General features: G+C 35.2%; 1 protein-coding gene across 5 annotated transcripts in view; it reads right to left on the reverse strand.

Moving 5' to 3' along the window:
- The window catches only part of LOC144968930 (serine/threonine-protein kinase TAO1-like), a 28,029-nt gene extending 16,612 nt beyond the window's left edge, over positions 1-11,417 (reverse strand). For 2 of the 5 annotated variants that reach the window (XR_013644696.1, XM_078907808.1), the window contains exons 1-10: positions 11,063-11,417; positions 9,194-9,433; positions 8,604-8,675; positions 8,046-8,147; positions 7,595-7,640; positions 6,787-6,936; positions 6,181-6,333; positions 4,911-5,086; positions 4,435-4,641; positions 3,791-3,928 (exon numbers count right to left, since the gene is read on the reverse strand). Coding sequence is in view for 4 of the 5 variants with exons in the window: in XM_078907808.1 (XP_078763934.1) it covers positions 3,791-3,928; positions 4,435-4,641; positions 4,911-5,086; positions 6,181-6,333; positions 6,787-6,936; positions 7,595-7,640; positions 8,046-8,147; positions 8,604-8,675; positions 9,194-9,325 (1,176 nt within the window). In the remaining variant the exon portion in view is untranslated. Of the gene's footprint in view, positions 1-351; positions 427-2,018; positions 2,049-3,790; positions 3,929-4,434; positions 4,642-4,910; positions 5,087-6,180; positions 6,334-6,786; positions 6,937-7,594; positions 7,641-8,045; positions 8,148-8,603; positions 8,676-9,193; positions 9,434-11,062 lie in introns of all 5 variants that reach the window. The other 3 variants (XM_078907807.1, XM_078907806.1, XM_078907809.1) reach the window with 3 other exon arrangements.
- Between the last annotated feature and the right edge of the window lie 6,754 nt (positions 11,418-18,171).

Below are 18,171 nucleotides of genomic sequence, written 5' to 3' on the forward strand. Positions count from 1 at the left end.
GAGCAAAAGGAAACAGATTAGAAGGAGGATAAGAACACGATTAAAGAAAAGATCCGAACAATATTTTGTTTCGAAAAATAAAAAAAATAATAATCAAACTTAAAACAAACAAAAATGAGCCAGAATAAAAAAATAGGAAATATTTTTAAAACAACAAATGAATGAATAAATAAATTTTTAAAATAAATAAAAAGGCCAAGATGCAACAAATTTAATAAACTGGTAACTAATGTCGTGGTTAGGACCGATGTACAGAAAAAAAAAAATAATGATCCAAGCAAGTAGAAGTGGTAGTAGTGGAAATAGTGGTACATATTGTAATAAATCCATTGATCATCCAATAAAATATACCTTAGAAGCCAAATAAGGACTGTAGGAAGCACTGCGGCAGCCAAATGTTGGCCATTCAAAACCTCCTGTACCTCCCTTTTCGTGATCAAAATAGGAAATTGGAGACGGTTGTCAAAAAAAAAAAGTTTACAACGTATCCAGCATTTGACAGGAAGTTGGATTATTTTTGAAGTGGAAAATCTCATTAATTGTTCATATTTTCTTTACAGAAATTATATCAGGGAATACTTGTATCAGATTGAGAATATCCCTTTTAAAAAGATCAAATTGTCAATAGCATAAAATTGTCGCCTTTTGTCTGACAGAAATAAACTTAAGTTATATAATAAGGTATATCAATTCACAGGGAGAGAAAATATTTAAGTAAGCTGGAAAGGATCCCTGTTAAGAGTTCGACAAAATATTTACAAAAATAAAAACAAGAAGATGAGGCTTTATAAAGCTCATCCATTCTAAAGATAACAACACAATGACAAGAAATATTTATGTAGTACAAAAAGTTTAAAATGTTATAATTTACGTTTACAAGATTTTAGAGCTTTGGTTTGATATTATTTCCAACAAAAACAAGGTTGCTCAAAATATGAAAATCTAATAAAATTTATGATGAATTTATAATCACTTATTCACTAGTTTCCTATTCTGCCTCCCCCCCCCCCAATTCCCCTTAGCATGCAGCACAGCGAGCAATATAACCAAGTACCTCGAGAGTCCATCCCATTTAAAAATCACGAAAACTTCCCCAACACTTTCAGTCTACCAGTAAGTAGTAGAGTTAACAGTATAGATAGTTCGAAGATGATGTCACTCAGGTCTTTGTTATTGTTTTTTGCCAGCAGCGTTTATGAGTAATGCTCACTGAACTGTATTAACCTGACTATAAACGTTCATGGATACACACAGTTTTGTGTGTTGGTCCGTTATACTTCTGGATGGCAATGTTATGAGATTCTTAGCCAAGCGCATACTATCTATAGTTGGATCAATTGTAAATCAAGAGTATTTTGACACATTGCATCAACCATACAACGATGACCAAATAAAAAATACATTTTAGGATTTTGAAATTCTCTAAAATGGCTTCTGGACTCCTATCTATTAATTCAAACAATTTAAATATTGTCCCCGTAGTGGTCATGATTGTCATAATCATCATCTTGATGATTATTTGTTTTGTTATTATCTAATCATGTTTCCTTCTCTGCTGTGAAGTATTGTTTGTTTCTACTTGAATTATGAGTTAAGTTCAAGAGTCAACCAAGTGTGTGTGTGTGTGTGTGGTTGTGTAAGCATGTGTATGTAACCTACGTGAGTGTGGGGTGTGTACGTGTATATGTCCACTTTACTATATTGTATTTAATATCGCCATCAATGTGAACCAAAATGAATTTCTATTTCTTTGGACAATAAAGTTCTATAATTATTATTGATCTGACCGAACTTAAGTAATAAACCATTTCTATTTATTTTTAAAAAAATGAAAACTGTAAAATGATCAAACGGTGCCAGGGAAATGAAAATTTTTTTTTTAATCCATCACGAAAATACAGAATTCTACCCAATTGAATTTCCCTATCAACTCTAATTTCCATCATCCAGACAAAAATAAACAACACACTGACAAAGTGACAAAGCAGACAACACAACCCATGGCATGCATTCATTACCTGCAGATGCAACTGCACAGTCACAGGAGACTGTTAGAATGTGAATGGAAAGTGAAACAGAATATATACAAATTTCAGTAAGGCTAAAAATAACAAATACAAAGCATAGCATAAATCACAATACATTTATCAAAAGTGACAGTCACAGACTGTTAAGTCCCCCCCAAAAAAATTACCATGATCATTGCATTATAGATGCCCAAAAAAGATCTCCTCACTAGATTTTGTGACACAACTAAAAGGTGTATAATAGTCACATGAGCGATGCGCCTGTTTCCTGTTATCATCATATCTAGCATATTAAGACTCACACAGTCTGTGACTTTCACCATCATAATAAAACAGTACAAGTGAAGCTGTTGACAATTAATGCAATAAGAGAAACTAAAGTATAAAATTCATATAAAACCAATGTTATGGTAATCCATAAAATATAAGTTAGTGATATGATATATGTTCAACAAAAACAAACATTGTGATTATATATTTAAAATTTAAAAAATCCAACACACACATTGAAAAAGAAGATAAAATGCAAAACATAATTTTCATCTGACTTGCAGCTGAGATAATAATTTAGCATCATTAAAAAAATAAAAGTGAAAGCAATATCTGTGAACCATAACCTTGTGTGAAGGCTACATATCTTGACAGTCGTGATGAAATAAAATCGCATAAGATGCACAAAATCATTCCATATCCTCCATTCTCCACATGCCAGAATTTGGACAGTATACCCCCGAATAAATTTCTATTGTTAGTAGGTGTTGTCATACGTTTGAAATTTTAATCAACACTCCACTTTTTACATCAGCTAAATTATTAACGTATTAATGTATTTATGGAAAAAAAGGTTCCATTTGAATAAAGACTTTCTCCATTCAATTTAAAAAAAAAAAATTCACTTTAAAATTAATCCTCCCATGGAATACTTTACTCACAGAATGTCAGTGACTGGAAAAAGAGGGAATAAGAAACACTACCTCTTTGGGATTTTTTTTTTGCCCCAAATGCTAAAAAACCCCCAAAATTATGTTGAACTCTGAACAGTTATAAAAATGTAGAATTTAAAGTTCATGATCTCCGAGTCCACAAGAGTCGTGCCATAAGCTGGAACCCAAAAACATGTTGCTTGTTTGATTTATCTTTAAATCTGGTTCAGTTTTTTTTATAAATGCTTACCCTCAATTGTGTGAATATGGTCAAAATCATTATATGAATGGATATTGAGAAACTAAATGCTTTTCTTCTCAGCTCTGATCTGATTATAACTCATCTTAAAGTAACATGTTGTCATAGTTGTGCATGCAATTTTCTTTAAAAAATAAAACTGACAAAAAATATTATCCTTTGAATCGTTTTGATTACCGCTTTCATTTCCAAAAGCAAAACACACTCGGTCAAAAGTGTAAGATGTTCAAATATGATCACCATGATGACAAACATGGTTCTGACAAAGACTTATATGTCCATTTTATGCACCATATGTATTGAATTTAGTATCATGGGTAATCTCTATTCCATTGCAGTTGGAATGAGGGACCATAAAATTTTGTTTTTTGCATATATTCATCATGAACAGTTAATATTCAGGATCTAGCTTCATTGCTTAATAAACGAGCCATCTCCCCCACCCCCAAGAAAATGGTATAAACTATGACCGACATATCAAATGCCTGGAAGGAAAAAGAAGACTTTTTTTTTTTCAAAGTCACCACAAAAGATATGTATCTTTCTTTTTCAATGTATTTTACAACAAAACTCTGACTCACATGTCTATCTCTGGCAAACGAGATGGGTTCGTCACTATGACTGACAAGAGATAGGCTTGTGACGCTGCTCTGGCTGCTTGCGGCTGTACTGTGCTGGCTGGCAATACTGTCTGACTTGCTGTCCAGGTTATCATCATCCTGGTCATCAATAAATGAACAGCAATGAATAAAGTTCACTTCATAATGAACAATAAATAATTTGCAACCTTTTCATAGAAAGGAGGAACGAATAAAATGAGTACTAAATATCACAAATGATATATTCTTGACAATCATTTCAATTGATATTATTTTCTTTTAAAGGCCACATAATTCAAAAACACGTCTTTGGTACCTTCTCTGTGAGAAATGTGCGAGATATAGGCAATAATTGTCTACCTTCTAACACCCCCTCCCTCTCTCTTACTATCCACCAATACATGTGATAATTGTGAGATTGGATCAGGCCAGTAGAGGACAAGAGGATCTGAAGTTCTTAAGACATTTCATGACGTGTCAATATAAAAGGACCTAAATTCAAAGAAATATTATCTTTGTAAATCAGTGTAAATATTCTCATACTTCCACATTTTAGACAAAATTTTTAATTAAAACATGAACTTCATCTCTGGATGACTAAATCTACAAAATGACATAACAGATACCTGTGAAGAGTTATCATCTATGACAACATGTTCATCAGCTGCTATCTCCTGTGAGCTCTCTAAATTATTTTCCTCTGCTGCTCCGTTCATGATAAGTTTGTTCAGTCGTTTGTATTGCAAGTTGTCCAGTTGTTTGACAGCTGTCTTTGTCCTATGTATAAGCTCCAAGATAACATCTGAGCGTCTAGTCTTTCTAACAAAAGGGTGCTGAAATAAAATAAATAATGATGTACTCCACAGATACACTCTGCAAATCATTGAATGACTAAATAACAATGAGTAAATTAATTTCCCCCCCCCCCCCCCCACCAAAAAACAAAACAAAAACAAAACAAAACTCAAAGATTTCAAAAGTTAAACCATAAAACAAATGTAGAGAAAAATAAATGATCTAATTCAAACAAATAAAGCTATCATTGTCAAAAACAGAAAACAAGCCTAAATTGATAAACTTGAGAAAAAAAAAAGACACTTACTGACAAAAGATCTGAGGCAGAGGGCCTGTCTCGAGGATTTTTGGAAAGACATGCATCAACAAAGTTCCTAAATTCATCGGACCAGTCCCCTCCTGATAGACTGGGCGAGTCATTCTGTGCTATGTGGTAAAGAGCACTCATTGCATTCATATTGAACAAAGGTGGCTTGCGCTCAGCTGAAAAGGTTGACAAAATAAATGCAGTTTATCTTTTCAGATGCACATTCACTAAATAAAATAACATGGGTGAAACGAAATAAGTGGCAAAAGGCAATCAAGCCATATGTTAGCAAGATAAAAAACAAACTATAACAAACATTGAACAATTGAATCAGCTATTACAAAAAACACCAACAAACTGCATATTTATGCACTCACCTAGAGACTTTATGACTGGAGCGATTTTGACTTTTGATAGCTTAAAAGATTTGTCTCTGTCTAACTTAATTTCCAAGATATTATAATCATTACAATAAATATAATCATATTAATTTTGTGATTTGTCCATGTCAAAACCCACTCCATGTTAGTAAAGGTTTGAAGTTCAATCCAGAGCGGACAAAGAGTGCTAGGTTCATTTGTGCACTCATATACAGAGCTGCCAACCCCATCTGATGACAATGTGTACAATGGGACCTCAAAATGGGGGAGATTTCATAAAAATGGGTACAATCTTGAAATCGACGGAAACTAACCATTGTGAAAGTAAGAGGAAGGTATACTTATATAAAGTCACACCGCACAAGCTCAATTGCAGCAACAATGATGTTCCCAAGACTATAATCCAATCCTTTCAGAATTCTACCTCCCAGCATGAAGATCATAATTGGTCAAAAAATATATGAATATCCACCTGGTCACCAAGGTTTCTCAATAAGCTAGTAATAATACTAAAGAAAACTGAAGTGACTCTGTACACTGAAAATGGGTACAATCTTGGGGGAAATGTGTACAAGCGTACAATCGCTGAAAATGCGTACAATTCCGCATTTTTGCGGTAGGTTGGCAGCTCTGCATATACTATTACTGGACCAATTTTGATCATTGATGGCTCAAAAGATTCTTCTCAATCTAGCAAAATTTCCACTATAGTAGATCAATTAAAATAAATGTGCCTGTGAGTAAAAAGCTTTTATTTACTCACAGATTTTGTAAGCTTTCCACTAGTTTCCATAATTCGTTTTCAGAAAAAGTCTTAAAGTTTAGTCAAACATGACGTTATATTGTTATTAAATTATATTATATTATACAAATCTCGTTATGTCTCTCACCCATTTCTATGCAAGTGATGCCAAGAGACCAAACATCAGCCTTGCCATCATATTGACCCTCGTCCATGGCTAATATCACCTCTGGAGCCATCCAATAAGGGGTGCCAACAAAAGAATTGGCTGGGCAGATGAATGAAGCCGATCCAAAATCAGCTGCAGACAAAATGAAGTCAAGTAAAAATATTACTCATCTTGGAAAAAATCTAACCCAGCTCCCCCCTCCCATTCAGAACAAAAACAAATTTTTCTCTTTCTCTTCTGACATTCATTGTTATAATATTCATGCATTTTGCAAATTCATATAAAGGTCTAAACTGTTTGAAAACAGTCCTACCGGCAACCAGATCATTAATATGGATTTAAAAAAAAAACAATTCTAAAATGATAAGAATGCAGAATGATAAGAAATTGACCCTGCAACATCAAGTCAGTAAATGGTATGATGACTTGTAAGGACAACACATTGACATACTTGAATGAAATGGGATAATATCATTTAAAAAAAAAATCAATAGCCAACAAAAAAACAAATAAAAACAACTCCCCCCCCCCCCCCCCCTCCCAAATAACATTTGGACACAATCATGTCTCAAATTAACATCCCACCTAATTTGACAGTGCCATTCTCTGTCAGAAGAATGTTGCCAGCTTTGACATCTCTGTGGATCTTGCCCATGTCATGGAGGTAGGTCAGACCATCGAGGGCATCTTGACAGATGGCAGAAATTTCAACTTCCTTCAGCGGCTTCTTGTGAACTGTGAGCAATATCAAATGTAACAAATGTTATCAGGAGGAAAAGAAAAAAAAAAATCACATAAAACAGTGCTGATGGTGACAAAAAGTTTTTTTTTTTTTTAAAGTAAAATTTTGAATGATTGCCTGCCCCATTTTTACTGCATTAATCCCCAATTCTATAGAACTTAAGATGATAAATGAATTCATCATTGATACTCTAGCTAACTTCTGGAGAGTGGGTATCTGCACCTATTCGTTCCTAAACACATCAAGTCTCTCACTGCCAGTGCACTGATTGGGGCATGTCATTTTAAAAAAAAAAGGAAAAAAGAGGAAATTCCTCCTCTGACTCCAAACGCAGACCCAGAGCAAACCATCAGCACTGATAAAATAAATTTTAAAAATACACAATATTAATCCTGAACACAGAACAGAACATGAATGAAAAAGAAATTTATGCAGTATGAATGTAAACAGCATGGTAGTCAAAGTTGATTTTACAATGAGATGAAACTATATAAGCGTGAATATATTTTTGGTTTCCCAGAGAGATAAGAGAGAGAATATCAATAAAACATTTCGTTTGGGAGAAAATAAATAAATAATAATAATAAACATTTTTTATCCAAGGATGGAAGAATAATGATAATTGTTGGCAGAATCCAAATAAGAACTCACCCTCTATAATGTCGGAGGCAGAGCCCAAACAATACTCCATCACCAACTATTGAAAAATAAGAATTTTAAAAAATCACTCTTATTCCTTGAATGCAAATATAAAATATTCCATAGCATATTTAAATATTTAAAATAAAAATCTACCCAAATGGTATGTAATATAACTGCAGTTCCTGAAACCTTATCTACGGTAAAATCTCACATACATAAATTTGGTCCATAAGTGTTTAATTCAAAATAAATGGGTCACTTTTCACCGTACCTCATTGAGACAATCTTAATTCAAGACTCAGTCTTTTGCAAATGTAGATAGTGAAAAGATTTTCCATACTTAAATATTTATTCTTCATCAAGATAGCATATAATTTAGTCCCATTATCATTTGAGATAAAATGTGAATTATACTTTTCTGGCTCCAGAAAAAAAAATGACAAAAACAAAACAAACTCACCCATGCTGTATGTTCTTTTATATAACATCCTTTGTAATCTATGGCATTTTTATGTTTTAACTGCTGTAAAAATTTGACCTCTTTAATGATGTCTTGCCATTTCTGTAGAAATAAATAGAAGAATTCAGTGATAAAAGTAAAGCTATAGAACAAATAAATAGTTCTCAAAACCAACATGGAATTATTTTGGGACACACACACACACACACACTCTCTCTCTCCAGCACTGTAGGTGAATCTTTCTAATCAACGCCATTTATGACAATAAACAATTTTAAAAGATCATCCCTCTCTTCTCATTAAAATGACTTTCACATGAATATAACTGCATTATCAGTACAATCATTGATCATTAATGACTATACAGATAACCTCATGGTTTCACCAAAACAACAGAAACATCAATAGGATTCATGATTGATTTTTAGTCCGAGTCGTATCAATGTTTCTGTTCCTTTGATAAAATAAGGCAAGGCACAAATGACGTTAAGTTGTAGTTAAATCAAACTCTATCTGTTTATGGTTAAGGGATTGGAAATGTTGAAACAATAATCTTACATCTGTGGACCCCTTTCCATTATAAGACATCTTCTTGATGGCAACAATTTCCTTTGTTGCAATGCAACGGGCCTGCAAAGAAAAAGTTAAAATACACTTACATAAATTTCCTCTTTATAAAAAAATGCAAAACTTTCTCTCATCCCCACAAAAACCCTCTTATCTATGCCGTAAAATTACAAGGCTTATCAGCAATATATAAAGCTTGAGAGCAATAAATAGCTATCTATACAAATCAGACAAGACCAGATTAGTTTTATTTGTGTTTTGGATGTGAAAGAAATCCAATGAGGAGTGTCAAAGACAAAAGCCAACAAAGAGCTGCATGATTTTTGTGACCACCTGATAAGTTGAAAATATTGAATCAAGCAATAATATAGTAAAGAAATCAAATGGATTTGTTTCTGATCAGGCTTTTTATCTTTAAAAATCCCTCTTCACTGGTTTTCTGGTCTTGCATTTCACACCTGATTTTCCTGTGCCACGACACAAATATGTGATTCTAAAAGAATACTTTAACAATTTAGACACATCAATTATAAAGTTAAATCAATTTCACTCAGTGATTGGTTACCCAAGAGAGGACTTACAAAATAGACAGCCCCAAAACTTCCATGGCCGATTTCTCGTAAATCAGCAAATATCTTTTCTGGATCATCGCTAGAAAATAGCCCTGCAACTTCAGGATCTTTTAAATTTCCGGGTTTTGGGAGAGAAGGCATGACTTCCCTACATTCAAGTTAAAAAATGACAAACGCCGGTCTTGGTAGGAATGGACCGGCCTTCAAACTTCCTCATTCGAGCCTGTTTCATGTGGTAAAAGCTGCAGTCTGCAAAGAGAAAACAAAAACATGTAAATCAGGAATGGGCATACATGATGAGGACAGAGAATTGAAACAACAGACACAATTAATCTCCTGAAATAATTAGAATCAAACAAACAAACAAACAATTCTTAAAATTTACTTAAACCACCAAGGTAACATTAAACAAACATCCCATAGTAGTGGTGATTAAAATACAGTACAAATCAGCAATACAATGGTCAGGCCTTGTAATTAACCTTTTAAGTATTTCACAAAAAAAAGAGCTAAAGCAAAACCCGTAACTACCCAAATGTATGTTTATCTCAACACAAAAGTGTAAAGTAATTCGTGAGGCTCCAAGACAACAATGGATCGATTAGATTGTACTACTATTTATTTTATGCATTACTTTGTCTTTTCAAAAACAGTAGGACCTTAATATTAGGAAAACTTGACAAAACCCTTGGAACAAAAGTTTTTCTGTATAATTTATCCCTATAATAGGGTCCAGGACTAAATGAGACAAATTTGTCTGAGCCCAACATTCATTTTAAGAATAGCACAGAAACCTTTTCCCAACTTTCTCTAATGTCAAAATATCCATATAAACAGAGCAGGAACACTTGATCGAATGCGTTTACTAGAAATTACCACCCACACAAAAACTGCTTAAGATTATTTTCACTATGATAACTTCAAAGAAGACATGTTTGTTCCCATTAAACATTGTGTCACAGACAGTCACAGTCAACCTGAAATTTTAAATTAGTTGACCTGACAATAACGGCAGTAATCAAGTGATGAGTGTGTATATCAACAATTGGTACTACCGCAAACTCGGGGACCCAAATAATTTTGGGGGTTTGGGAGGGGGTAAACTTTTTATTTTATTTTTAAAGTCTAGTAGGGAGTTTGGGAAGGGAGAGACAAACAAAAAGAAAAGAAAAAAGTTTCCCCCCTCCACCCAACAATTTTCTAATGTAGATATAACATAGTTCCTTTGTATGATTTATTAATGTTTCTGCAAAGTGTAACAACGGCGGAGACAGTGACTAAACTATTGCAGTTTCAGTTAGACGAACCAGGACGTAAGAAGACAGCAGTCGTCGTCTAGCAGACAACTTTATCAACAATCCTTTCACTTCAAATCACAAACGGCTTGGTTATTTTTCCTTGGTATTCCTAATGATGAAATGTTTAGGCTCTAGTCGTTATAATGATACTTTAAGCATTATCAGATATAAATATCATCTCGTTGATCAACGAAACAAATGAAACCCATTTTCTGCTTGACAATCTTATTTCCAAACAAACGCAGTTATCGACGGCACGGCTGTCAAACATGCATCTCGCATCAGTTCAGATGGTTTACTCTTACTCTCATGCGCCAAATCAACAGTCTCTCACGATCAATTTATGGGAGCTAGGAAATTAACTTCAATAATTAATCATGGGAAACATACACTGACAGAAAACTTGATAGAATTCCAAATAAACCATCGAGTTCTGAACAAGGTGATCCCCAGAGAAAGACGGAAGACAAAAACACACACATGCAAGAATGGTAATATGTCAAACCAAAATAGACACCATAGTGACCATACTTTATTGGTGACCAAGTTCACATATAAACAAGATATTATAGCATCTCACCGGCTTTTCTAACTTCTCAGATCGAGAAGTAATTGTGTTTTTATCAAATTTTACAACCCATGTTTACAAAAATACACTGAAATAAAATTCCATTCACATAAATATGGCGTCCTTTCAAGCATGCGCAGAAGCTGGTGAGACACCGATGTCAAATGTCTGTTCGATTTCTGTCAAATCTATGAAATTGGAAGTGCTTTGAGAATAATTTATTGTGGACTAAATCCTTTTTATTGAAAAAATTGTAATAATGGGCCGAAATCAAATCTAAATTAAAAAATTTATCCCTTTTTTATCCACTCTTTGGACAAAGGGCTCTAATTACGTCACCGGAAGTGGGCCGATTCGGATTCACTCTTCAAGTTATTCTCATCGATTGGTCAAAATTGAGGTTGGGTTACCCCTCAGAGAATGTACACAAATAAAAAGTATAAAAAATGTGTCATGATAATTATATTATTACCACGCGTTGTCCTTTATTTTCAGATAATACATTTCTATAGCATTACAATCGTCTAGATTCTTCGACGTAAAGTCATCGGGTAATCCCTTTCCACGATAATATGCGTGAATTATCTACAATGTAGGCGTAACAACTTACACAATATTAATTTATTGTCAGAAATAAATGTATAAATAAAAGGGAATAACTTTCCTTTACAAAGCTTCTGTTAAATTTTGACCGGCTTGATATAATATTACCATAAACGTTTAAATACGAAACTGCGAGAGGAGTTAAACTAAAAAAAAATGTATTGAACAAAAATGAATAGCTTAAAAGGGATTCCGATAGCTCAGTTGGTAGAGCACTCGCTTTACACATGGCCCGAGATCGATTCCGGGCGAAGTCGTGTTGTTTTTCTGATCCCCCTGTCCACCCCCCCCCCAGTGATGGGGTAGCCTGGTCCGTCATATCTGGCTGAAAGTACTTTGTGATAGACCAGCGTTCCTATCCACAGAGAGCAATCCATTGCTATTGCCCATTTCTCGCCATTGAAACCAGGACAGAGTACAGCTCCATGGGCCTAATGTCTCCGAAGAACGACTTTACTACTTTATAACAGCTTAAATAATTATAATTTAAAAAAAAAGAAAAGAAGATAAAATGAAAATAGATAACTCTTTTATAGAATAGTTTGACACATTTGTAAATTACATAAGCTATCATAGACAATAATGTACAAAAACAAAAACAGTCGATGAAATAAAAAAAGAGGGAAGGTAGTGAGGAAAGGGAGGGAATGGAGACTCTCTCTCTCTCTCTCTCTCTCTCTCTCTCTCTCTCTCTCTCTCTCTCTCTCTCTCTATCACACATACCTACACACACACACGCACGCGGAGAGAGAGAGAGAGAGAGAGAGAGAGAGAGAGAGAGAGAGAGAGAGAGAGAGAGAGAGAGAGAGAGAGAGAGAGAGAGGTGAAAATATTAACGAGGAAAGACGAGAACAGCGAGGTGACATAAATGGAGAGAAGTTGGAGGGTACGTGAGAGAAAATAGTGATGATGAAGAAAATAAAAAGGTGGACAGGTAGGGAAAAGGACAGAGCTAGAGAAGCTCCGACATTCTCCTGTCCTCGAGAATTTTTCTTCCAAACATGTTAAATTTTCTGAGTTTCAAATATCTAATGCAAGGGATGCAATTCATAAATAAGTGTAAATTCGACCTTTATTATTGAATCGCCTCCCTTGCGATGACGAACGGCTGCTTGAAGCCATCAGGATTGTGACTTTTAACCCTCTCCTTACCAACTATAGGAAAATCGTCACATTCGTTACGATGCAACCAACATTTTTCTTATTCAAATTTCTTTTGTACATCATAAAACATAAATAAAATTATCAGTGTGATGTACAGCATGTTTTACTAAAGAAATTATGCATCGCAAGAACTTACTGCTATTGTGTTTGAGTGATAAAAAATCTATTTTTGTGTTAGTTGGGTGTGAAGTTATGGGGAAAAGCCTGAAAATGGCTGGTAAGGAGAGAGTTCAACTTATGAAGATTTAACAATAGAGAAAGCCCCGGATGTGAGAGTTATATTATTATTGTTTGACTCGTACTGTAGATATTGCTCTTCCATTACAGCGCATTTAACTTTTTATTTTATTTTAATGTGAGCTTTGATATAGCGCGATATCCATTAAACGCGCTCAAAGCGCTTTACAAGGGTCTCTAGCCAACATCAACACTTCACATCTGGGACAAGACATGACACTTGTTAGGCGATATTACACATTTTTCCGGAAAGAGACAACGCTGTTAACGGCAAGGTGTTCATTTTACACCTTAGTGTGGTGTGAGAATACGAGACATACATAACTTTGCGCCGCTCGAGACTCGAACCCAGGATCTTCCGATCCCCGGCAAGTATCATACAACTAGACCACATAGCATATATCGTCCCAGTGGTTTGAATTATATACAATATACACAGCACTACTATTGCATTGTGATTTGATTTGATTTAAACCAAATTCTTCTTGCAGATATAAAGAATGAATAAATATGGCTGCACAGTCTCTATAGACGCTTGCCGTGAATGTGTGCGTCACTTCGAGTTTGTCAGTCGGTTTCTATTATCCAGTTAGTAATCTGCCTCCATAAATCTCTGTCTAGTGCAAGTGTTCTTAGCTTTAAAATGTCATCATGTGTGTTAAGGTGCTGAGATAGTTGGATGTTTCCTTGTGTTGTTGAAATCAGTTCTTCGGTTGTTATTTCTAAATATATTTGATATCTAATTTTTTGAGATCTTGATTCAATGTTGTTGGAAGTGAAGTTGGTGTACGCCCTCTGTATTTGGCTCCTTGTTTGAAAAAATCAGCCATTGAGGTTTGTGCTGGAATATTTTCATCTCGTCGGAGCACGAGTCCGAACAGTTTCCATCTTTGTTGTGCGGACATGTGGTCTAGTGGTATGATTGGAAGGTCCTGGGTTCGAGCTTCGCTCGGCGCATAGATGAGTCCTTGGAAAAGGCTCTTTACTCGCATTCTCTCACCACACTCAGGTGTAAAATAAGTATCTGGCCGTTAACAGCGTTGTCTTTATCCGAAAAATTGTTATATCGCCTAACAGGCGTCATGTCTCGTCCCACATGTTAAATGTTGCTGTTGACCAGGGACCCCTTGTAAAGCGCTTTGAGCACATTTAGTGGTTATTGCTCTATATAAGAACTCAATTTAAATTTTTGTTTTTTGTTTTTTTGTTTCTTTAAACGCGTACTGATATAAAGAAGTCTATGATTTATCCCATCGCTCTTCATGGGACATTTTTGGGGCATTCATGGGACATTCATGGGACATTCTTGGGACATTCATGGGACATTCTTGGGGCATTCTTGGGACATTCGTGGGACATTCTTGGGACATTCATGGGACATTCTTGGGACATTCATGGGACATTCTTGGGACATTCATGGGACATTCTTGGGGCATTCTTGGGACATTCATGGGACATTCTTGGGACATTCATGGGACATTCTTGGGACGTTCATGGGACATTCTTGGGACATTCATGGGACATTCTTGGGGCATTCATGGGACATTCATGGGACATTCATCGGGTATTCTTGGGACATTCATGGGACATTCTTGGGACATTCATGGGACATTCATTAGCCAACGACAATGTCACACCGTCGTCTCCCATTCTGGGCAGTCTTTTTCAATTCTTTCATCTTTGTATCTTCATCAAGGTCACACGTCGAAGCGTTTCTTGGTCTTGTGCGGCTATAATGTGGTCTTGTGGTGTGACACTCGTCTTCGGATCGGAAGGTTCTGACACAACTTTTATTTTACACGATAATAATAATAATGATGATGATGATGATGATAATAATAATAATAATAATAATAATAATAATAATAATAATAATAATAATAATAATAATATAATAATAATATGATGATGATGATGACGACGACGACGATGATGATGATGATGATGATGATGATGATGATGATAATAATAATAATAATATTAATAATGATGATGATGATGATGACGACGACGACGATGATGATGATGATGATGATGATGATGATGATGATAATAATAATAATCATAATATTAATAATGATGATGATGATGATGATGACGACGATGATGATGATGATGATGATGATGATGATGATGATGATGATGATGATGATGATGATGACGGCAACGACAACAATGGCGATTATGACGTGAAGGCCTACTCAGCCTATTACTATTAAGCATTGCATCCACATAAATTACTCGGAGATCATATCCAGTTAAGACAAGCACGAACTGACCGCTACCCTTTCAAGTGTCGACCAAACGCCGTTACCCGTGATGCAGTGGCAAATGATTGGGACTGTTATTGATCCCCGCTGGTTCTTGAAAGCCTGTAAATACAGGGGAACGGATGCGTTTATTGTTATGGTGACTTGAGGAAGAAAAACGGGCGTTCTTTTGTGGTAGCGGAATGCAAACCTAAGAATTAATATATCACATATTACATTACGCCCTGAAAATCAACCCGTCCACGCGAAAGTGATCTTTCAACCTTTATGGCTGTTTATTTTTTTTTTTTTTTTCACAGGGGTACTAAATATCTGATATTGTTTTTTTCCTTTTATAATTCGTTTTTAAGATATGTTAAAAAGTAGTCCTTCAGAGCCATTATGAATCCGGAGTTTATCACAGTTTCTATAGCGCGAAACGGACAATATCAATTGCTTGCTACCCTTTGGATAGGACGCTAGTCTATCGCAAAGTACTTTCCGCCAAATCTAGCAGATCCAGCCACCCAATCACTGCTGGGTGGACAGGGGGTCGGGAAATAAAAAGCTCGACTACACCCGAGATCGATTTCGGTCCCTTTGTGTGCGACGCGAGTGCTCTACCAACTGAGCTATCAGGACCCCGAAAGATAATATGTTAACTCACTCAACCCTGACACCGACTATATCCGTAGTTTACCCGGATTACTTTTACTCCATGCCTATTTATTACATTTTTATGAGACAAATTAGAGGCGTAGTATCAAAACTAATGTTATTAGTTTTTACATGATAATGATAGTTGAATAAAACTATCTATGCACATGCTCATTTTAAATACATTTTTTCTGATTTTGAAAAGTAGCAAAAATCTCTAGGGTTGAGTGAGTTAAGCAAAAGTATTGATTTAGATGCTGTACGCTTCCATAAAATTGTGGAATCGAATACAATGTCTAATCATAATCTGGCTGACGACAAATGGGCATGATCTATATTACCTTTCCATTTGCTCGAGGTCATTGGTCACCTTGCAAAGTGTGCTCAAAATGACCTAAATAGTGAAACGTGTTCACATCTTTTGAAATATCTAGAAAAAATCACGATTGGTCATTTTGTTCAGCTTGACACATGAGCATGTGTACACTTTTCATAAACAAAGCAGCGTGTTTACATTTGTTAAGAAGCATCCAATCGTTTGACAGCAACAAATCATGTGATTGATGACTGGGTTGGGCGGAAACATGAATATAGATCGCTCCCATTGGAAATCTACAAAACTGGAAGATTCGAAAGTCTGTTGACAAATTTATTCTTCTGATAGGACAGATAAAATAAAATGAGCTCAATCAAAACCAAAATCATGTGATATCTGTTGGCAAAAGTGTTCTTCTTATTTGACAAATTGGAACGCGTTCCCCTTGTGAAGAATATGTTACAGAGAATGACATAATCAGTCGGATGGTGACAAGGTTTGAACTGAGATATGGCCAAGTTTAGTTAGAAGGTCAATTTTTATCCAAAATGAGTTCTTGTCATATATGATTAAATCAACACTCTTTGTACATTTTCTGGAAATATCAAAGCTTAATTTCTCTTCTAAATATTTTTTTACAGCTAGTCAAGTTGAAAAAGTATGAAATTTGAGAAAGGTTGCTGGATACCTTTCCCCACACATCTGACCATAACTTCATGCAAAATCACCCGATTTCCTTCAAATAAAGATTAAAATGCTCTGGGGAGCATATTCTTTCAGAAAATGCAAAACAATACAAATCCAAAATTTTCACCTTCCGACTGATTATGCCATGCACTGACACATATAGTCATTAAATCGTCCAAACTGTTGGGTAACCTCTGTGGTAGCACGCCTGAGGTTCGATCGAGGCATGTAGATTTTTTTGGGATTTTTTTTTTTCGTTGTATTTTACTCTCTGCTTTGTCTAGTACTGTTTCATACACACTTTAAAGATATTTATCTTACGCATGTGCATGCTCTCTAAATTGTCACTTTGAATTCTTGATCATGAAATTATTTCAAGACCTTTCTTTGGATAACATCCTTGTCGGAATTATCAATTTTAGCCTTTTTTCTTACAGGTTTGTCTTTGCCACTAAGTTCACAATCAATCATACTATAAACACTCAACTCAGGTTATACATAGGTGTGAGTGTTGGTACGCTATCGATAGAATGCGCTTGGCTAAGACGTTCACAACATTGCCATCCGGAAGTATAACGGACCAACACACAAAACTATGTGTAACCATGAAATTTTATAGCCTAGTTAATACCGTTTAGTGAGAATCACTCACAAACGCGGATGGAAAAATACAGTAACAAAGTCTTGAGTGACGTCATCTTCGTTCTATCTATAGCAATTGGCGGATGCTGTGAGTATTTTACCTAATCACATAGCATCAATAAAATTCAGGGAAAATAGTTTTTCTTTGGTAGTGGACATAAGTGCCAGCCCTGCAAAATGTCCTGCAATACAACAAACAGTTTTGATGACTAAAAGACCTCTCAGTTTGAATATTATGAAACGAACGATAAGATTATTCATAAGGCGGATAGAACGGGTGGGATTTTACCTAAGCGTATGGCATCAACAGAATGAATGAAATCGACGTCGCTCTGCTATTTTTATGAATGAATTTAGACCGCCAATTTGGTGATAAGTTCTCAAAAAATTCTCTCTATCAGAAGTGTTTAAGGTCACATATGTTGGTACGATTTATCTGGTGAGCAGAATAGGATTCAATAGTGTGACGTCACGTCCGCCCAGCAACGGCGGCCATCTTGGTTCTAAACAAAGAATATCGGTATTTTTTATTCTTCATGCTGGCTAGAACTTTTTCACTTGTCATG

This window comes from Berghia stephanieae, chromosome 3 (assembly GCF_034508935.2).
Source record: "Berghia stephanieae isolate SIO BIC M18660-M18661 chromosome 3, UCSD_Bste_1.3, whole genome shotgun sequence".
Lineage (NCBI taxonomy): Eukaryota > Metazoa > Mollusca > Gastropoda > Nudibranchia > Aeolidiidae > Berghia > Berghia stephanieae.